A 22,781-nucleotide genomic window follows, 5' to 3' on the forward strand; every position below is an offset into this window, starting at 1 on the left:
GTATATGTAGTATGTATGTAGTATTTATGTAGCATGTAGTATATATGTAGTATGTATGTTACATGTAGTATATGTAGTATGTATGTAGCATGTAGTATATATGTAGTATGTATGTTACATGTAGTATATGTAGTATGTATGTAGTATGTATGTAGCATGTAGTATATATGTAGTATGTATGTTACATGTAGTATATGTAGTATGTAGTATGTATGTTGCATGCATGTAGTATGTAGTATGTATGTTGCATGTAGTATATATGTAGTATGCATGTTGTATGTATGTAGCATGTATGTAGCATGTAATTTTTTTTTTTTTACATTCAACACATTAGCCGGATGATGGGACTACTACTGTCCCATCATTGGCTAATGTGTCAATCACTGTCATGGTAGCAGGCATCGCCCGATGGGACTTGTAGTCCCATCGGACGATGCCTGCACAGACCCCCGGAGCCTGCACAGCCCCCCGGCAGGCCGGCACAGCCCCCCGGAGCCTGCACAGCCCCCCCGGCAGGCCGGCACAGCCCCCCGGCAGGCCGGCACAGACCACCGGAGCCTGCATAGACCACCGGCAGGCCGGCACAGCCCCCCCGGCAGGCCGGCACAGACCACCGGAGCCTGCATAGACCACCGGCAGGCCGGCACAGCCCCCCGGCAGGCCGGCACAGACCACCGGAGCCTGCACAGACCACCGGCAGGCCGGTACAGACCCCCGGACAGTCGGCACAGCCCCCCCCGAAGGCCCGAACTGACGGCGCATCATGATGCGCACAGACAGCGCATCATGATGACGTCATTTCGGCAGCCAATCGGAAAGCTCAACACTAGTCAGCAGGGGGACACAAAATCGCTAAGACTCCTATTTTTTTTTTTTTTCAGAGTTTAATACAAGCAATCTAGTTTCTTAGCGATTTAGTGTCAGCAGGGGGACACAAAATCGCTAAGAAACTAGGATTGCTTGAATTAAACTCTGAAAAAACTAGGATTGCCATTGATTTGTATTGGACTCGTTACTGTGCGAGTAATCGCTTGGAAACTCGCAGAGTACCGACTCCTGCAAGTCCCCTACTACTCGCAGAGTAACGAGTCCTAACGAGTAGATTCGCCCATCCCTAAGCAACAAAAATGCAAGGTGTTCACTTAGAAATCGTTAGGCCTAATATTGGGGTGCAGCCAGAAGTCCCAATTAGCTAATCCAAATCGTTTGTGCTAAATCTGTGTTTCAGTGACAAATCAGAAGGCCAGTTCTCCATTTAAAAATTAAGTATAACAGTGTTGTTGAGGTACACTACATAAAATAAATAGTGATTGTTCATTTTGTGATAGGAGACTGACAGCTGTGAGCCTAAGGTTGTGAAACAGCAGGTTACAAGAGGCGAAGACTCCCCAACAGGAGTGGGGAAAAAGCGAGATCGTGGTAGAAGGGGGAATAAGCTTGGTGTTAGACATGTATGTGAGTTAGGTGTTAATGTTCATGAAAGCTCAACTGAAAAAACACTGTCTTGTTTTATCCGAAGATCACTGACAACATCTTTTACTGGATGGGCTATTCCACTCCCTTTCTTTGGCAGCCACAAAACGGTATGCCTGGTAGATGAGGCTCAGAATGAGCATGTGCTCGAGTGAATAGCAAGCGCTGCATCAAGTGGCCTCTCCCCCTCTTCCATCACCTTAACATCACACACAGTACAATCCTCAGAAGTGGCACCCAATCACCCTTGTTTCCCTCCACATCATAAATTTCCAAAAGACCAACTGACTGTGGGAAACCACAGATGGGCCATTCTGTAAAGCTGTTCACATATTATATTGCAAGGGCAACAGAGGTCTGCTACAAACATTCCCAGAATCCAGAGGAGGAAAGCATCTGCACCAATTGCCAAAATTTTTTCATTCATTGGATTCAAAGCTGGACTAGGTATGGTCTGAGCAGAATCCAGACCCTCATCACCAGATGTTAACCACTGGGGGAGGAGGTGATCCTGATGAGACTCAGATATCAGAGGCGCATGCAGACTGTACTGTAGTGTCAGGGCAGGAAGAGGAGGGAGGTAACTCATGGTAAGGAGTGTGAGAACAGAGAGGATTACAATGAGGTTGTAGATACCCCTTGGTGTGAACCCAGAGGTACACAGCTGAGTAGCTCAGCAGAAGAAATGGAGGAGGATGATGAGGAGGTTACGTTGCAGGCTCCCCGCACAGACACAAAGTTATGCAACCACGACAAGCACTGCATCCTCAACCCCAACTCTGGCTGTCGCCAGCATCGGTTGCGAGTGTGAAGTTCACAGGGGCAGCAAGGGTTGCCTAGCCTGGGCCTTTTTTGAGACCGCAAAAGATGACCCAAAAAAAACCCAGTAGAGGCAAAAATTGCATCAATTTGACTAATACATGCATATTCTAGCACATGTGTAGTCAACATTCCTTAGTGTGTGAATTTTACTGTGCTAAATTGTGGACTAGCGGGCCTCACCAACATGTTCTGCTTCTTCCTCCTCCATCACCGTGCCAAGCGCAGAAACTCCTCTTGTTTACCCCATACCGTTGGGGTGAGTGATAACCAGTGAATTATTTGCACCTGGACAAGCAAACATGGGCAAGAGTGTCACATTTCACTGACGGGGCACTTGGTGACTCTGGTGGCTGTGGAGTTAGGAGGTCAAGGGGCTGCTCTACCAGTCTTTGAATCCTCAAGGCTTGTGGGACAAACCTCTGTATCCAACAGTTCCTCCACTGCTTCTGGCTCCTCCACCTCCTTTAGGGCCTCCACCTGAGCTTTCACCTGTCCCTTAATCAGACAAACATTCCAACAACACAGCTCAAATCTGCCCACCTCCATACTGCACAACCAGGGCTCACTGCTATGAGGCAGTGTTTAAATTAATATGCCTTGTAGATCACAGTCACACAGCTCAAGAGTTGTGGACAGCTATCCAGGCAGAGTTGGAGCAATGATTGTCTCAACTGAACCTGGAGCCAGGGAAGGCCGTGTGTGATAACGGTGCAAACCTGGTGGTGGCCTTACGCCAAGGCATCCTCACAAATGTGCCTCACGTGGATCACACCCTCAACCTGGTGGTATAGCAATTTCTCAGCCACTACCCCGGCCTGGATGTGCTGCTGCAGAAATCATGGTCGCTGTGCTCACTTCCTCCAATCGCAACCCTCAGGTCATCGGTACAGAGGTATTTCATCCTGATGGTTATTCTTTTGATTTGTGAAATTCTGACATAGTTGAATTCCACTCTGCACATGTTGCAGCGACTGTAGCAGCAGTGACAAGCCCTGATGAAGTATATCCTTTTGCGTAGCCTGGGCCAACACAGTATAGATATGATGCAAATCACGATTGTGAAGTGGGCACAGATGAAAGACCTCTGTACCCTTCTGCACAGTTACAAAATGGCTACTAAGATGGTTAGCGTTGATGATGTCATCATCAGCATCACTCTTCCGGTCATCTACATGCTGGAGCACACTTTGAATAGTCTGCGTGAGGAGGTGGTGGTCCTAGAGGAACAGGTGGAAGCAGAGAAGTCTGCGGAAGGTAAAACAATATCTCAAATTTCAGTACTGTCATCGCACAGTCGGGTGCCATAGGAGGGTGGCTTACAGCGATCAAGGCGGGCTCATGGTACCAGACAAACTGTTACTGAAGGTGCAGGAGCTGAGGAACAAATGGAGGAGGATGAGGTGATGGACGCGCAACAGTCAGGAGATGAAGAGGATAATGATCCCCTCTCTACTGAAATAGAAACAACAAAGCACTCAATGGATAAGTTGGTGGTTGATGCTCAAGTAGGGTATTCAGCCTGTATATAAGCAATAATGAACTTGGCACTCAAAAGAGTGAAAAACAGAGTTCCATTTATTGGCATCCAGACAACAAAAATCACTGATCATTTTTGATCCAACATTGGACCTTCATCAGAGAATTCTTAAGAATGCGGCGTCCTCCACCACCAGTGGTACACACTGCACGCTGAAGGGGCCATTATCTCAGCACTTTACTATAGTGACGAATGTCGCCACCCACATATGCGCTACTTTAATAATGTTCCCCTGCACAGCATTCAGGCAATTCCATATAGGCAACCTACAAGCTTAATAAAAGCACTCTATTATACTTCTCTGAACCAACATTCTTAAGAATTCTTTGATGAAGGTCCAGTGTTGGACTGAAAACTTTCAGTGATTTTTGTTGTCTGGATGCCAATAAATGGAATTCTCTTTTTCACTATTTTGAGTGCTAAGTGCATTATTGCTGATCCCCTCTATGTTGTCAGTGGTTGGTACGAGGGTACGGCACAACCCCGGGAATGTCAATGCGTCATCGCAAAGACATTAGCAGCAGCGTAAATGGCATAAGCTATTTCGGTGAGTCATTTCACACATTTTTTAGACCAACCCATGCACCAACAGAATAGAGTACAAGTCTGATAAGTTGTGAACCAGGGCTTTCCCCACACCCCTGTTCCGTGCAGACACTTTGCTCATTTTGGCTTGCCACATGATATCTCCAGGGCCGGATAGGTAGCCATACTCAGGGACATTTCTACTTATTTCTACCTCCACTTTGTCATTTTCAATTTGCATCTCTTTTTTTGGCTGCACTTTTTGACAACATGTTACTTGCAGTCTATATCCTGTGATACCACATGCAGCATTTGCACAGGTGGCCTCTTTCACACATCAGGTTTTCGCCGTCAGGCGCGATCCGGCGCTTTTGACAGAAACCGGATCCGGCGAAATGCAATGCCGGATCCGGTTTCCCCCCCATTGACTTGCATTTGCGCCGGATCGCGCCGTATGGCCATGCGTTTCATCCGGTTTTCGCCGGATCCGGCAATGTGTCGCGATCCGGCGTCTGGAAAAAACGGCTACTGTAACGTTTTTTGTCTCCGGCGAAAAAGCCGGACACGCCGGATCCGGCGCGTCCGGCTTTTTCATACAATGAAAGCCTATGAGCACCGCAATGCGCCAGATCCGGCGACAGCCGGATCCGGCGGCCGGATCCGGTTTCTTTGGTCTGAGCATGCTCAGTAGCTCTGCCCACAAGACATATATAAAAGCAAGACAGTGGGACCCACAGCCACACCCAACATGCCACCCAAGAAAGCAACCAAGCGAAGCAGGAGAAGGCAGGAGACCACTGCAGCACCATCAGCACCACCACCACCCCAAATGGAGCAGCAAATGGAACATGCTGAGGAGGGGAGGCCAGCAGCAGATGAGAGACGGTAATTATCAAATCCCCCATTCCTCCAAACTAGGGCTATTGAATATCAAGATATTCATTGGCCCTTTGTTTCTCTTTATTCAACAGCTGCCCAATAGATGCAGCAGCAGCAGCAATGGCAGCAGCTGGAACACCACCCACAGGCATGGAGTGTGGCCACCAGGAAGACAGCACATCATCTTCTGGGAGCCCTCCCTCGCATCGTCAGCGTTTGACGGTAAGTTTTTATTTCCAAAATCCATCATCTCTGTAATATATGTCTATTCATTGCCTTTTATTTCAAAACAGGATTCACAAGATGAAGAGGAGCTCCCAGAAGAAGAAGGAAGGGGTGGACAGACACCTGGAGTGGGCTCACAATTGGTAAGTTTTTTGCATCAAACGCAGAAACACAACATCACACTACACACAACACATAGAAAACAATGTTCTGCAGACCACACACAGCAAACAAATGCCTACATCCAAAGACATAACATTTTTTGTTTTCTTCTCTAGTCTTCCCAATCTGGTGCTCGGCCAAGAGGTCCTCGCAGTGCCTCCCAGGGTCGTCGGCGACACCAACGCGGCGGTCAACAGCGTGTAAGTATAAATATTTTTGCTTTGTTTTTTTGCACTTTTTATTTCATTTCTTTTGTGGAGGCTAATTATGTTATTTTTGTCTTTTTCTTTAACAGCCTTCACAGCGTGCTCCCGACTCTGACGGTGAGGATGGAGGACTCGATGTGGACCACCTCATCGATCTCGTCAGAGAAAGGGAGCCGCTCTGGAATATGGCTGACCGCCGCCACGCTGACCTTATCGTTACCCGACGACTCTGGGTGGAAATCTGTTCGCTCCTTGTGGGCCGCTGGGAGGACCTCGATGTTCGGGACCAGATTAAAGAGCGTAAGTATATACAGTACCGGTTGCTTGATGTAAACCAGTGTTTCCCGAACTCCAGTCCTCGTGGTCCCCACGGATCATGTGTTCAGGATTTCTATTTACTATGGAAATCCTGAAAACATGACCCCTGGGGACCATGAGGACTGGAGTTTGGGAAACACTGATGTTGTATATTAACCACTTTGTCCTTTCTCGTTTCAGGGAACAGAATTGTGAATCGGTGGCGGTCTGTGAGGGATCGTTTCAAGAAGGAGTTCAATAAAGAGATGCGGGCCCCGAGTGGATCTGGAGGACGCAGGAGCAAGTACAAGTACGCAGAAGCCCTGTCGTTCCTCCGGGAAACAATGGTCACTAGAAGGTAAATATTACACACCACATGTGAAAAAAAATGTTAGATGTAAATTTTTTTTTTCAGCCAGGGCCATACCATGTCAGTATTTTAATTGTTTTTTTTTTTCTCTTTATTCCACAGCACGGTGAGCAGCACTCGGGAGCCTGCACGATTGGACCCTTCTGAGGCGATCCCTGAGGAGACCGGCACCGAGGGACACTTCGACCGCCCCGGTACATCTGCACCTTCCCAGCCTTCCCACACATTCGACCCATCTGTCCCATCCACCAGCACAGGAGCATCGTGGCCGCCTACATTACATGAAGCTGCTGGTGAGGAGATCGCTTTCCCTTTACCCCACCCTTCTGCCCCTGCCACCTCTAGTACACCTGCGGGTACTGGGCGGCAGCGGCAGAGGGGTCAGGAAAAGACTTATGCGCCAGAGTTCTTGCATCTGAATGCATCTTTCCAGAACTGTCTAAAAGTCTTGTCAGAGCAAATCTCCGCAGGCTATCAGCAGATCAACTCCAGCATTCTGGAGGTGAAGACACTTCTGCAAACCATGCATTCAGAAGCAAGATCTTCGCCAAACCACACCTTTTTCAGGTCTGTTGTGGAGCGCATGGAAACGCTCTCTCCTGCTCAGCAGATGCATGTAATGCATTCATGCCACGCTGCTCTACAGCAAGTTACCTCCCAACCTCCTCCTCCCACCACAGTAGTTCCTCCACCTGCACCCCCTCCAGCCACTTTCCATCCTCCCCCTCCTATTACATCTACACCCCCTCCAGCCACTTTCCATCCTCCCCCTCCTATTACATCTACACCCCCTCCAGCCACTTTCCATCCTCCCCCTCCTATTACATACCATCCACCTCCCCAGCACCATCCACCTCCCCAGCACCATCAACCTCCCCAGCACCAGCAACCTCCCCAGCACCAGCAACCTCCCCAGTACCAGCAACCTCCCCAGTACCAGCAACCTCCCCAGTACCTGCAAACTCCCCAGTACCAGCAACCTCCCCAGTACCAGACATCTCCCCACTTCCAGCAACCTGCCCCGTACCAGACATCTCCCCACTTCCAGCAACCTGCCCCGTACCAGACCAGACATCTCCCCACTTCCAGCAACCTGCCCCGTACCAAACTCCTTCCCCATACAACTTGCCATCAACATCATCTGCTCCTACAGTCCCTGCCCAACCCTCCACTCCACCACCCACCACCTCTTCTGCTTCCCATGTCCACCCATTCTGTAGTTTTTTCCACACCTTCACCTCTAACTGTTCCTTCCCCACCACGATCCCAGTCCTCTCTCCACACTCCCAGTGTCGAAGTGTCCCGCAGCCCCTACAGCAGTATTTCCACCACACACTACACAGATTTATAATGTGTGTATTTAAATAAAAATGACCAGTTTTATGGTTTCAGTTTTATAGTTTCAAACAAGTTTATTAAAATTTTACAAAAGTTTACTAAAAAAAACATTTTTCAATAAAAGTTAAATTATTTTACACTGGTTGTCTGTCATTTCTTTCTGCGGCGAAAAAGGTTAAATACAGGGTATTTAAAAGGTGAAATGGTATTCAAAACTAGGTATATAACTGTGGGTAAATTTTAGCTTTTTGTCACAGTTGTGTTCCTGGTTGTGTTTGAAGCAAAGTATTTCACCTAAAAAGTTGTGTTTATTGTTGGTGATTTCCTAACAATGTACACAACTTTTGTTAAAAGGTGAAATACTTTGCATAAAACATAACCAGGTACACACCTGTGGCCTAAAGCTAAAAATAGAGACCATGACAAGATAGCCAACTTTGGTTGGCAAAGGTATATACTGTTGGTACAGAAGGTACACCAGTTTGGTTGGGCACAAATCTTTCACACTCTGTCATCCTGCCAGTGTACTCTGCCTTGAGGTGACATAAAGTATAGTGCAAAATTGTCCCTCATTACTGAAACCGTCACAGAACTTCTAGTGGTAATGTCATGGTAATCTTGCAAGGTGGTTTCTTCAGAGGTGTCCTCAATGGAAATGGGTTCCTTGCAGATAACAAAATTGTGGAGTACCACGCACGCTTTGATCACCTCGTCCACAGTTTCTGTCTTGAGGTTGATCGCAGTCAATAGGACCCGCCATTTGGCTGTCAGAATACCAAAGGTACATTCAACCATTCTTCTTGCTCTTGTGAGGCGGTAATTAAAAATGCGTTTTGGTCTTGTCAATCCTCTGCTAGAGTACGGTTTCAAAAGGTGTTCTGACAGCTGGAAGGCTTCATCCCCTACACAGACAAATGGCATAGGTGGACCAGATGTTTGCGGCAGCGGTCTAGGTGGTGGGAACTGGAAGGTGTTTCCATACAGTTTACGCCCCATGGCAGACAATTTGAAAACTTGAGAGTCATTGGAGCGGCCATAGGCCCCAATATCAACCGCAATAAATTTGTATTCCGCGTCAGCGATGGCCATGAGGACAATTGAAAAATATTTCTTGTAATTGAAATATTCCGATCCCGATCCGGCTGGCTTTACAATGCGGATATGTTTCCCATCCACAGCGCCCAAGCAGTTGGGAAACTGACATATCTGTAGAAACTTTTCTGAAATTTCAATCCACCTCTCTGTTGTGGGCTCTGGTAAAAACTCTTCAGCTAAGGAGTCCCACAGTGCACAGCATGTGTACTTCACAATTCCAGATATGGTGGAAATCCCTAGTCTGTACTGGAAATGCAGTGACGAAAGGGATTCTCCAGTTGCAAGAAATCTGTGGGGAATTAAAAAACAATAAATTAGTTTTAAATCACAGCATTACATACCAAAACTGACCTATAACACTTGGAGATACAAACTACCACCAACAAGATTGCAGTGAAAGTGTGCTCTGATGCGAGCATATCCAATAAATGTGGCTTACCTTAAAGTCACCATCAGACGCTCTGCGGGTGAAACAGAGAAGCGGCAATAGGTGTCCGCTTTTCTTATGAGGTGTGCAATGCGCTCCACCAAGTAATCAAAATTCTCCATTTTCATCCGCACATATCCAAAAAATTTATCCGGGTTTCGTCGAAGGTCCATGCAGAGTGTAGAATAGACCCCACGCGTCATTCTCTTGGCTGTGATGGGGTGGATCCACAAACGTCGTCTACGATGCCTGATGCGCTGCTGTCTCGCTCTCTCCTTCTCCAGAACAATCACCCTCAAACGATTCGCCTCCGCTGTAAAATCCGCCAAATTCTTCAAAATATTTCCAATCACAACATCCATCTTCGCCAGTAACTTGCTCTTCTCTCCAACCTGCACTTTCTCCTCTACAACCTGTCAAAGAAGGGCTGTAGGAACATGCTATATATAGTTTTCCAGTAGCCAATCCCGTTCGGAAGGCCACAAGGGTCAATTTTAAAAACCGGATCCGGCGTAATCCGTCGAAAAACGGATAGAAAAACGGATGAACCGGATGAGACGGATCCGGTTTTGTCTGTCAAGAAAAAGACGGATTCGGCAGAAAACCGGATCCGTCACATCCGGTTTTACGAAACATTTTCCGGATCCGGCGTTCCGGCACGACGCCGGATCGCGCCTGACGCCGAAAACCTGATGTGTGAAAGTAGCCTTAACCATTACAGCTTCAGTATGTATTATGGGCTACTAATTTCTTCTACTATCTATCCAGCAGGTCTTTGCAGCCTTTAGTATTTGTATATTGATTTTTTCAGGCACTTTTGCATGTGGTAATTTTTATGTCCTTGAAAATCATATTTGTCATTTTTATGACCTTGCATGTATATATCTGTCATGTCCAGCATACTTACCCAGTAATGGAGTTTTGATCATTAATTGTCTGATATGGTCTTGGCTCAGGGGTGTGATATATTGACTATGTGTAGTTTATGTTTTTAAATGATTTTAATACACACTATGTATGTCTCAGGTTTCTAATAAAATTATTTGTACATATTTCACATTTATATTGCATCAGGTGTGCATATCATTATTTGTCTGGTCTGTTTTCTCCTTGAATTATGATACGTTGTGAACGACTGAAGAGGATGGTGCAAGAGTATCTGGAGCTCAATATCATTGCCAACAGGGGGCTTTTGGACCCTTTTGCATTTTGGTATTAACAAATGGAAGAGTGGCCTGAGCTTGCCTGCCACGCCTTGGAGGTTTTGTCATGCCGGCAGCCAGCATTTTCTCAGAATGTGTCTTCAGTGCAGCTGGTGGTGTCCTGATAGAAAAGCGCATCTAGCTGTCCCCTGAAAGTGTAGACTGCCTAAATTTCATCAAAATTAACAAGTCAGGATCTCCAATGATTTTTGCACCACAGTCGCAGACTTGGTAGAACATGTGATGGTGTAGTTTTTAGTGTCATGCACTGATCTCACATAATTGCAGTCTGTTCCACCTTTGTGGTGTCTTCTGTGCCTGCTGTTGCTACTGCTGCTGATGTTGCAAACAATTTTTTGAAATGTGGAGACTCCAAGTTGGGTCTCCATCTGGTGGTTTGAATACAGTAGGTGTGTCCGAGGCCTTTTATACTGTTTCTACTCTGTGGAAATTGATGCCATTTTAGTGGTGTATGACAATGTTTTTTTTAAATGTGAGGAGTCCAAATTGGGTCACCATCTGGTGGGTTGCCTGTGTAAGTAGGGCTCCCAGTCAGGCAGGCCTGCACTTACTTTAAGTCAACTACCTGTGTTACTTTGCTTACACTTTTCTACCAATAGTACTGTATGAAACTGATGTTTGTGCCATATGAGTGTGGCTGGAAAAAAAATAAATTGCAGGTTTTGCATGAGTTTTCAGGGCTCCCGGCTAAGAAGGCTTACACTGCTCTCTTAACCACCAGGTCCTCATTGAAACTTCAATTCCAAGCTGGAGGTGCTGGGCCAGATCCTGATATCTCATGCCCATGGTTGACTATGCTGTGCCATTTGTAAATTTCTACTGTGGGTCAATTGATGCAACTTTTCATGGTGTCTTCCCCTTATTTTAGCTGTTTGGAAAGAATTCTTGTCAGCCCTTAAAGTGTTGTGTATATGGTTTGTTTGGCCTTCCATTGAATCTAATAAGGTTCTGGCACGTTCGTCGAACCATTCGGTGAACGTCTAAACTTTCGGCAAATCGAACTGAACCTTGAAAGATTCGCTCATCTCTACTTGGGACTGCTTCTTCCAAGTTGGCTCTGCAACTTCTTGATACTGCGTCACACACCCCCAGAAGAAGCTGGGCGAAACGCATGTGTCAGGGCAAGGAAGTAGCGAGTTTCTTGATAGCAGCACCTCATATCTTCAAAACCAGACGCAAAGGTAAAAAATTAATATGGCACACTCTTGTTCCTTTAGATAAATCTATGTATGCTATGCCCAACACCTCACAGAATAATGTATAATGAATTGATTAACAATAAGATGTATTCAACACAGATAATGTGTTGTGGCTGGCATGTATACAACGTGAGAAGTAAAAATACCTTTTGCTGAGCTGCTCGCTAGTGGATTTCACCTTGCTTTTGATATTTTAATCTATTTGTGGAGTAATACTGTCATCTTGTGGCCTAACAGCAACAGTATTTAAATATTAATCATTTCATTTGGAAATCTTTTGTCTGATGAGACATATATAGCACTTGCCACTTTATTATGAGATAATTTTTCTATTAATAACTCACAGCACATTTGCACTTTGCAGTTTATATCTGGCTATTCCACTATATGATTATATAAATCTAATTATTGTGTTATTCCAATGGTCATTTGAGAACTCCTAAAAACTTCTATTTTTTCAGTACCTTTTCCTGCAAAAAAAGACTTTTATAGAAGAAAAAAATATTCTATTTTAATGAGTAATTAATAAACTTATTGTTAAAAAAAAAATTGTGTCACTTCAAATTATTTTTTGGTTTCTTGGGTAATGAGATATCTTTACAAAAAAAAGGTGGTAAAAATTGTTATGAAAAGTAAGTGCAGCCTATGAGTTATTATGGGCATCTGTGATAACAAAGGACCTTGTGTGCACACATAGAATCATCTCGGGTAATAACAAATACCTGTTTGGAGTTGGTAATTGCTATATGGGACATTGCTATAAAGTTCTGGACAAAGTATGTAATGTCTTTGGGGTTGATTCATTAAGACTGGTGTTGCACACCAGTCTTAATAAAAGGACTTGCTGGAGTACAATGAGCCAAACTTATTAAGAGTCGCAAACCAATTAATGATTGAACAGTGTGATGCAGCAGCAAAAAGGCAAACACAGCTCTAGGATGTATTAAGAGAAGCATAAAGTCTTGATCACGTGAAGTAGTTATCCACCTCTACTGTACTCATCCTTGGTCAGACCTCTTCTAGAATACTGTGTCCAGTTCTGGAAAACATTGAAAAACTGGAGCAAGTTCAGAGAAGTGCTACCAGGATGGTGAGCAGACTGCAAAGTATGTCATAAGATGGACCATTTGAAGGATCTAAGAATGTTTAGTGTGCAAAAAAGAAGGCTAAGAGGAGACTTATAGCTGTCTCCAAATATCTGAAGAAATGTCACAGTATAGAGGGATCATCATTATTCTCATCTGCACATGGAAACACGAAAAATAATGGAATAAAACTGAAAGGGAGAAGATACAGATAAGATATTAGAAAATACATTTTGACAGTGAGGTTGGTCAATGAGTGGAACAGGCTGCCACGAGAGGTGGTGAGTTATCCTCCAATAGAAGTCTTCAAACAGAGGCTGGACAGACATCTGTCTGAGATTTAGTGAATCCTGCATTGAGCAGGGGGTTGGACCAGATGGCCAAGGAGGTCCCTTCCAACTCTACTATTCTATGACACTATTTTAATCTATAATAAAGGATATTGTGATAACAGACATAATTACCTGGAAAAGAAGATAATGGTAAGTTGGGAAATGTATGATGCCCAGTACAGATCATCACAGCATCAAATTGAGTGACTTCTTGATCTCCATCCTTTTCAGTTGTGACAGTCCATTGGCCAGAGGTTGAAAAGTTTGAGCTTCTTTTTATACTGCAGACTGTGGCCTGAAATATATTTGCATAACATAAAGGATTAAGGGATTTTCCACTGCTGGACAACTCCATACTAATAGTTCCAAGATTCAGCATGAAATAAAAAACTATATACTTATCTCCCGCACCAGCACCATCCTGTATAATCAGCTCTGTGTCCTTTGTTGGTCATCTTATATAAACATGCTACATGTGTATTGCAGTCTTTGATTAGCTGCAGCCTTCACAGTTTTAACTGACCTGAAGAACAGTGCTCAAACCTCAAATTTTATATAAATACATACTACTATCTCTGTGTAGTACATTAAGAATAGACTGCCTTGGATCCTCTAGGTTTGATGGAGTACTCCAGAATGAAGTAGGAGAAGTAGATGAGATCATAGGGGGAAGCAAGTCACCATAACTGTAGCTACTATATAAAACTACAGATCCACCCTCTATAAAAATACAAGATGTATGTAACATTCTGCTGCCTCTAAATGTATGATGGTTATTACTGCTGCTCCATGTTGATTAATTCATCATTATCTCGGTTACCCCATTTGGCTGTTAGTTGTTACTACGGCCTCTGGCATATCATAATGGTTGATCTATATTCTGCTGCCCTCACTTACATTAGAACCATTCCTATATTTCACACTAAATCTTGTTTTCTTCTGTGGATCCAGGCTCGGACTGGCCCACAGGAGAACAGGAGTATCATCCGGTGGGCCCCCATGCAGGAATGGGCTCTCCACTCCACCTATATAAGAAGTTACTGGCACAATATATTTGTTTCACTAAAAGAACATTTGTTTCACAGGAAAGGGCATTATCTCAACCTTCATTTAACAAGCTACTCCATTTATTATTATATAGACACATAGGAGAATTTGTGAATGAGGGTAATACAAAAAAGGATTTCCAGTTTGTCAAGGAGCGCTTCCGGCTGATTCATTAATTACTCCGAATATTTAAAGGAATATCCAGTATAGTATTAGACATAAAAACACGCGTTTCGGCTATACATAAAATTAGCCTTCATCAGGTAAAATCGATTTTTACCTGATGAAGGCTAATTTTATGTATAGCCGAAACGCGTTGTGTTTTTATGTCTAATAATAAACTGGATATTCCTTTAAATATTTGGAGTAATTAATGAATCAGCCGGAAGTGCTCCTTGACAAATTGGAAATCCTTTTCTGCATTCTCTGACGACTCTCCTACAAGGCAGCACGGTGGCTCAGTGGTTAGCGCTGCAGCCTTGCAGCGCTGGGGTCCTGGGTTCGAATCCCACCAAGGACAACATCTGCAAGGAGTTTGTATGTTCTCCCCGTGTTTGCGTGGGTTTCCTCCGGGCACTCCGGTTTCCTCCCACACTCCAAAGACATACTGATAGGGAATTAAGACTCTCCTACAAGGTAGTTCTTTACACCTGTTTTGAGCTGCAGGCCAGCAGATCCAGACGATTACGCCAGTACCCAAACACAGGGTTATACGCTGAGCAACAAGACACCAAAAAGGTTAGAAGAATATTTCTATCTGACATAATTAAAACTCTGCACTTAGATCTGCACCCCCCTTCTTTTTCTGGATATTCCTTGAAATACTCGGAGTAATAAATGAATCAGCCGGAAGTGCTCCTTGACAAACTGGAAATCTTTCTCTGAATGAGGGTAATGTGATATTTACATGTAGGTGAACAGTCGGCCTCCAGAGTCAGTGTAAAGGCCCTTTTACATTTAGCGATGCACCAGCGATCCAACCAGCGATCCGACCCGGTCAGGATCGCTGGTGCATCGCTAAATGATCGCTAGTGAGCTTTCATACAGAAAGATCTCACAGCGATGCAGCAGCGACGCAGCGCACGATACTTACCATTCACACACAGCGATCCTGCGTCCTCCCGCCCGCCTCCACGCGTCGCTGGACGTCTCAGCAGGAAGCCCAGCAGGAAGCGCCCGACGAGAAATGGAGCCGGACATTCTCGCGCGATCAGCGATGGACAGCAGGGGAGCCGGTCGCTGGTAAGTATCACACATAGCGATATCGCTAGCAATATCGCTATAACGTCACAAAACCAGTGATGTTTTAGCGATATTGCTAGCGATATTGCTTAGTGTAAAACCCCCTTTACTCGTGGGCTCTTTCCAACCCAGACCAGCACTATGTGGCTGTATAATCTCTTAACCTCATATGTGTAGATCAGGATATTGGAAAAGTTGTAAAACCTATAGCGCCTTTTAACTGTAGACTTTGGTTTCTTTCATGCATCCTTTTTTTAAGCCACAATTAAGCTTAGACCTGAAAGTCATTTTTCCCCTGTATAATGCTATCAGATGCCTCCTTTAAATGTCAATTTTTCACATATATATTCTGTGGTTTTCATGGACAGAACACATACCCATTTTAGTCTATGGGGCTGTTCATATGTCTGTGTTTTTTGGGGAACAGACATGTCCTTTTTTGATATGAGTGACGCTAGTTTCACACTAGCGTTTTTCTGTGCTGCGTTTGGTGCGCACATCAAACGCATGACAAAATCGCATACAAATGCTTGCAAACGCTGCTTTATTTTTTCGCATCATCGTGCACGTAAATTGAAAAAAACGCAGCGTCTGTATGTGTTGTAAAGCGTTTTCCATGCGTTTGCGCTTTTTTGCGCATGAAGGCACAATCACAGGAGGAAAATCCATGACCAATTATTGCATCAGACTACACCAATTGGACATCAGTGGGCGTGTGTTATGGGAATTCTTTATATAGACCCTGTTTACAGCTAAAGTATTCACATAGCTTGCTTTTATCTTGACGACATGGATCTGCGCTGGAAGAGTTTTCACTTCAACTTGGATCTGGACATCAGGATGGCTCAGGCTTATGCAGTAGCTTGCCATGAACAAAGGGAGAGAGAAAGACAGAGAAGACGGCAGCGGCGGCGTTTGTGGATACATCCAATTGTTGAACTCCGTGAGGGCCGTGGAGCGTACCACACCCTCTACAGCAAGCTCAAGGAAAACCCGGAGAAATTTATGGACTATACACAGATGTCCCAACAAACCTTCATGTATTTGCTTGGTCGTGTCCAAGATGCCATCCGGAGGCAGGGCACACAGCTCCGTCATGCGATTTCTCCTGAGGAACGGCTCCTGGTGACTTTACGGTATGTAATATTTACAAAGCAATGCCTGCATAATTTTTTTGTTCTGCCATGTAATATTCCATAGCATGCATATTTCTGGGTCGGCAATGTAATAATTGTTTTCTTTTATGGTTTAAAATAACCATTTACACCATTATTATAATTATGTTTATTTGTCTGTTTTTCTGATTCCTTGCAACTGGAGAGACCCTATCTTCACTACACTTTCAGTTCCGGATTGGAATCTCCACCTTGTCGGGAATTGTTTTGGACACCTGCCGGGCTATGCGGAATGTTCTTTGTCCAGAATATATGCCCCTTCCCACCATGGAAAAGTGAATAGAAATTGCTGACAAATTCTGGACAGTCTGCAATTTCCCCAACTGTTTGGGAGCTGTTGATGGGAAACACATCCGTATTATCAAACCCAAAAGAACAGGCTCGGAGTACTATAAATACAAAAAGTACTTCTCTACAGTACTCATGGCCATTTCTGATGCAGACTGTAAGTTTGTAGCAGTGGACCTTGGTGCATTTGGCCGTGGGAATGACTCCCAGGCTTTTAAGACCTCGGACATGGGCCGCAGGTTGTATGGCAACCGATTTAATTTCCCCATGCCACGTCCTCTTCCCCACACCGAAGGTCCGCCACAGCCCTTTGTAATGGTTGGTGATGAGGCATTCCAGATGTGCCAAAACCTGCTGAAACCCTACTCCAGCCGGGACTTGGACCACACCAAAAAAATTTTTTAATTACAGGCTGACCAGGGCCAGAAGAACTGTAGAGTGTGTGTCATGGTTAGGACATGGTTAATGTCCTGTTCTGACAGGGTTAACATTGCCGGTGTCATGGTTAGGACATGGTTAATGTCCTGTTCTGACAGGGTTAACATTGCCGGCCTCTCTTTGGATCTGGGAGGGGTATTTATGCTCACTCCATACTGGCATTCTCTGTCAGTTATACTGCTATTCTGGTGTGTCTGACCCCTGGTGTGTGTGTACTCTGCATGGCTTGTTTGCTTCCCGTGTATGACCCGGCTTGTTCCTTCACTCTGTACTCCGTCTCTCGTTTTTGGTACCATTGTCTTTTCTGGTTCTGACCTCCTGGCTTGGCTTTCATTACTCCGTTACAGTTTACCCCTATTGTACCGTCTAATACCTGTTCTGGTTTTCTGATCTATTGCTATGTCCTGACTATTCTTTCTGTCTAAGCCCTTTGGTACTGTCCTGCTATCTCGTGCTTTGACCCGGCTTGATCTGGTATCTGTCTCTGTCTATGCTCCTTGGTAACCTTGTCCTGTAGTTACCCTTCTAGGAGTTTCCCTGCAGCTCCTAGCTCTGTGGAGCTTAGGCCACGCCCCCAGCAGTCACGTGATTCAGGTCCTGGAGCATGCATTGTCACCACTGCTGCTCGCTCCGCAGGTATCTTTGTGCACAGTCTTTGTAATCAGGACACGCACCCTGGCTCAGTGAGCAAGTGCAGTGCGGTGTTCCTGACATTATAACTGACCGTTTCAGTTTTTTTCCCTCTGAAGGAAAAAAAAAAAAAAAAGTGTGTGTTATCCTCATGGATCCCATACAAGCCTTGACTGATCAGGTCAAGCACCTGACCCAAATGTTCCATAAACTCAATGTGGAACAGCGCACGATGGCCCATACCCAGCAACAGTTGGTGGTTACTGTGCAGGGGGCTGTCGATGCAGGGGCTTCTAGTTCTGGGGGTAGGGATGTGTCATTAGCGTCCCCCGAATCTCCAGTCAAATTGCCCGATCCCTTCTCAGGGGATAAAAAGGAGTTCAGGTCTTTCAGAGAAGGATGCAAGCTTTTTGTCATGTCGGACGCTGTTCACACCACAGCGTCCGGCAGGCAGAGGTAGTTCCACCTCCAGCCACTATAGCCTCAGTGGCGCCGGCCTGATCTTCAGGCTCTCGGGGGTTAATCCTGCTGGAGACCAGGTTGGATGGTTAATCACGCCCACGGTCTTTAAATAGTCATGCTGGCCTATGGGCGTCGCCGATTATAGCTTGTGTTTCATACCAAGTGGTTCCGGTCTGGAGTGGAGGTGTTGCAGAGAGAGAGATTCGTATCTGGTGTCGTATGATCCGTTGTTATCCTTTCTCCTTCCCATATTTGTGTTTAGTTGTGCCCTGTTCACATTACTGTATATTCCTGTGTGTGTGCGGCGCAGTGCAGTTTAAGTTCTCCCTGTCTGTCTTTATTTGTGTGGGGGCTTTGGTGGTGTGTCTCCTCACTGGGTGGAGGGTGGAGGGTTAAGGGCAGGGCTGAGCAGGAGACAAGGAAAGGTTGGAGGCTCAGGCATTTGCACCATCAGCAAAAACCCTGGGTTGAGGGTCAGACAGGGTTTCCTCTAGTTATAGGGACATCACAGGGCCCCCGGGTATTACAGCCTTAGTGGGACTAAGCCCCACGTGACACTTTTTTTTTCTCTAAGGCCCCGCTCCTCCGGGGATGAGTTCCAGAGGGTGGGGGTCATTATTTCCCTACTTCGTGGGGCTCCGCAAGCATGGGCTTTCTCTCTGTCTTCCTCTGCTCCTGAACGTATGTCAGTGAACTTGTTCTTTGAGGCTCTGGGGCACATTTATGACGAGCCTGATAGAGTGCGTCTGGCAGAGGATATGGTGATGAGTGTGACACAGGGGAGACACTCTGCCGAATGGTTCTGCTCAGAGTTTAGACGTTGGACCGCTGAAGTATCCTGGAATGACGCCGCCCTGAGGGGGTTGTTTCGCAGGGGCCTTTCTGACCATCTGCAGGACGCTCTGGCATTACATCCGCCTCCTGATACCCTGGAGGACGCCATGATGCAGGCGGTCCGTATGGACCGGAGACTCCGTGCTAGAGGAATGATGCAACAAGAGTCTCCCTTGTACCCCAAATTGTGTGACACTTCACCCGTATCTGAGCCCATGAACGTTGGGTCAGTCTCGGTTAAGGAGAAAGAGAGAAGGCACCGCAGAGACAACCTACTATGTTTTTACTGTGGAGCCTCTGGTCATTGGAAAAGGAATTGTCCCTCCTGCCCTTCTTCAGAGAAACCTTCAGAGAAACGACTGAGTCTGGGCAACAATCGAGGAGGTTGTCCAGACTCCCAGGTACATTTTTTCTCACGTATAAAAATGGTCCTCCAGGTTGAATTGGAAATTGCTGGCGGTCCTGTTATGACCACCGCCTTTGTTGACTGTGGTTCCTCCATTAATCTGATTGATGCCCAAGTTGTGACTCTTAATAAGATAGGGACAGTCAGGTTAAAAGACCCTGTTAAAATTGTGGCTGTGGATTCATCTCCTCTTACCCGGGATGGAATTTGTTTTATGTCTGAAGTTTTTTCTATGAAAGTGGGTTTCACTCATGTGGAAAATTTAAGTTGTTTCGTTATGAATAATCTGCCTGGAGGACTGGTATTAGGAATGCCCTGGTTGCAACGCCACAATCCTCTTATTGATTGGGTGAAGGGGGAGATCACCCGTTGGGGATGTAATGATAATGGTCTATGTTGTAACCCGGTTCCTTTTGTCAATCCGATAAAATCTGTATCTGTGTCATCTGTCGGTCTGGAGGGTATTCCGGAGTACCTGAGAGACCTTAAAGATGTGTTTTCCGAAAGCGAGGCCGAGGCGCTCCCACCACATAGACCATATGATTGTGCTATCGATTTAGTACCTGGAGCCAAATTACCCAAGGCTCGTTTGTTTAATTTGTCCGGGCCTGAGCGCCAAGCTATGAAAGAGTACATTAAAGAAAGCCTTCGCAAGGGGCATATTCGGCCCTCGGTCTCACCCGTGGCAGCGGGGTTTTTCTTTGTAAAGAAAAAAGATGGTGGGTTGCGACCGTGCCTCGACTTTCGAGAACTGAACAAAATTACTGTTAAGAACACGTACCCTCTCCCGTTGATTCCTGATCTATGCATTCAACTCACGGGGGCCAAATGGTTTTCTAAGCTCGATCTACGAGGGGCTTATAACCTTATAAGGATCCGGGAGGGGGACGAATGGAAAACAGCGTTCCTGACAACTGAGGGGCTGTTTGAAAACCTGGTTATGCCCTTCGGCCTCACTAATGCTCCTGCGGTTTTTCAGAACTTTATTAATGTTGTTTTTTCTGACTTGATTGGACGTTATGTAGTCATTTACCTGGATGACATCTTGATTTACTCTGAGGACAGTCAGTCACACTTGCATCATCTGCGTACGGTGCTTATGAGACTCCGGGAGAACCATTTGTATGCTAAGCTGGAGAAGTGCTCATTTTTTATGCAAGAACTGTCTTTTCTGGGTGTAATTGTATCCGGGGAGGGATTCCGCATGGATCCAGGGAAGGTTCAGGCCATTACAGATTGGGTGCAGCCTCATGACCTGAAGGGGTTGCAGCGATTTCTGGGCTTCGCTAATTATTATAGGAAGTTCATTAAAGGGTTCTCGCAGGTGGTAAAACCCTTGACGGACCTCACTCTTAAAGGGGCAGATGTAAAAATTTGGTCTGTGGCCGCAAAAAATTCCTTCCTGGCATTAAAGAAGTGTTTTACTACAGCCCCTGTGTTGGTACAACCCGATTCGTCAAGACCTTTTATCGTCGAGGTCGACGCTTCGGAGGTGGGGGTGGGGGCAGTATTGTCACAGGGCCCCTCTACCCTGACTAACCTCAAACCCTGTGCCTTTTTCTCTAAGAAGCTCTCGTCGGCCGAGAGAAACTATGATGTCGGTAACAGGGAACTGTTAGCAGTTAAATTGGCCTTTGAAGAATGGAGACATTTTTTGGAGGGGGCCGCTCATCCCATTACGGTCGTCACTGATCATAAAAACCTGGCCTATATCGAGTCTGCTAAGAGATTGACCCCCAGACAGGCTCGGTGGGCACTTTTTTTTTCTCGATTTCAATTTACCATCACGTTTTGACCAGGGTCTAAAAATGTAAAGGCAGATGCCTTATCCCGAAGTTTTGATTCTGTGTCTCCTCCAGAACCTCCTTCCTCCATTCTTCAACCGGGAGTAGTTGTAGCTGAAATCTCCTCTGAGTTACAGAGAGAGATTCTGGAAGCACAAGCACAAGCTCCCAGGAATAAACCCCCAGGTAAATTGTTTGTACCCGAACAACTCCGTCCCACACTCCTTCAAGAATTTCATGACTCTGTTAAGTGCACACCCTGGTATTGCAGCTACCCGGGGAGCAGTGGCTAGGGGTTTTTGGTGGCCCTCTATGGGTACTGATATAAAAAGGTTTGTGAATACTTGTGGGGTGTGCGCGCACTCTAAAAGCTCTCAGGTCCGGCCGGCCGGGGAATTGGTGCCTTTGCCAATTCCGGATAAACCATGGACACACCTGTCCATGGACTTTATCACTAACCTTCCACCTTCCAAGGGCAACTCAGTGGTATGGGTAGTGGTTGATAGATTTTCTAAGCAAGCCCACTTTGTGCCATTACCTGCGTTACCATCTGCTGAAACCTTGGCTCGTTTGTTTATACAGCACATTGTTCGACTGCATGGAGTGCCTGTGAACGTGGTGTCGGACAGGGGTGTGCAATTTGTGGCCAGGTTTTGGAGAGCGTTTTGTATGAAGTTGGGGGTCACGTTGTCATTCTCCTCTGCCTATCACCCGGAATCTAACGGACAAACGGAACGCACCAACCAGTCATTGGAGCAGATTCTGAGATGCCTGGCCTCCTCCAGACAGGAAGACTGGTGTGAGGTATTGCCCATGGCAGAATTTGCATTCAACTGTCGGGTTAATCAGTCTACCGGAAAGCCTCCCTTTCTGGTCAATTATGGGTTTGTTCCGCAGTTTGGGGAATTTTCCCGTATGGATTCGGATTGCCCTGGTGCCGAGGGGATGGTACAACAATTAAAAACCCTCTGGAAGGAGGTACAGGGGAACATCTCCAAAGCCCAGAAGAAGTTCAAACATTTTGCAGACAGGAGGAGGGGGGTGGTTCCTGCGTTGACAGTGGGGGAAAAAGTCTGGTTGTCCACTCGTAACATCAAACTTAAAATACCCTCTATGAAGTTGGGCCCCAAATTTATTGGCCCATACAAGATTGTAGAGATGATCAACCTGGTGGCATACAGATTACAGTTGCCCACCTCCTTCAAAATCTCTATCGTCTTCCACAGGTCCCTATTAAAACCTGTGGGGACAGTTAGAGAAGATCCCTCATCCGTGGCTCC

The 22,781-nt window shown here is 45.7% G+C and overlaps 1 protein-coding gene across 4 annotated transcripts in view; it reads right to left on the minus strand.

The window, feature by feature from the left end:
* The window catches only part of LOC141065779 (flavin-containing monooxygenase 5-like), an 816,973-nt gene that overhangs the window by 703,510 nt on the left and 90,682 nt on the right, over positions 1-22,781 (minus strand). The window contains exon 4 of one of the 4 annotated variants that reach the window (XM_073557937.1): positions 13,328-13,490. The exons of the other annotated variants lie outside the window; for them this stretch is intronic. Within the exon in view, the coding sequence (XP_073414038.1) occupies positions 13,328-13,490 (163 nt within the window). The remainder of the gene's footprint in view (positions 1-13,327; positions 13,491-22,781) is intronic. 4 annotated transcript variants of the gene reach the window in all.

This window comes from Dendrobates tinctorius, unplaced genomic scaffold, assembly GCF_039654945.1.
Source record: "Dendrobates tinctorius isolate UK_male_01 unplaced genomic scaffold, ASM3965494v1 ptg000012l, whole genome shotgun sequence".
NCBI classification, from domain to species: Eukaryota; Metazoa; Chordata; class Amphibia; order Anura; family Dendrobatidae; genus Dendrobates; species Dendrobates tinctorius.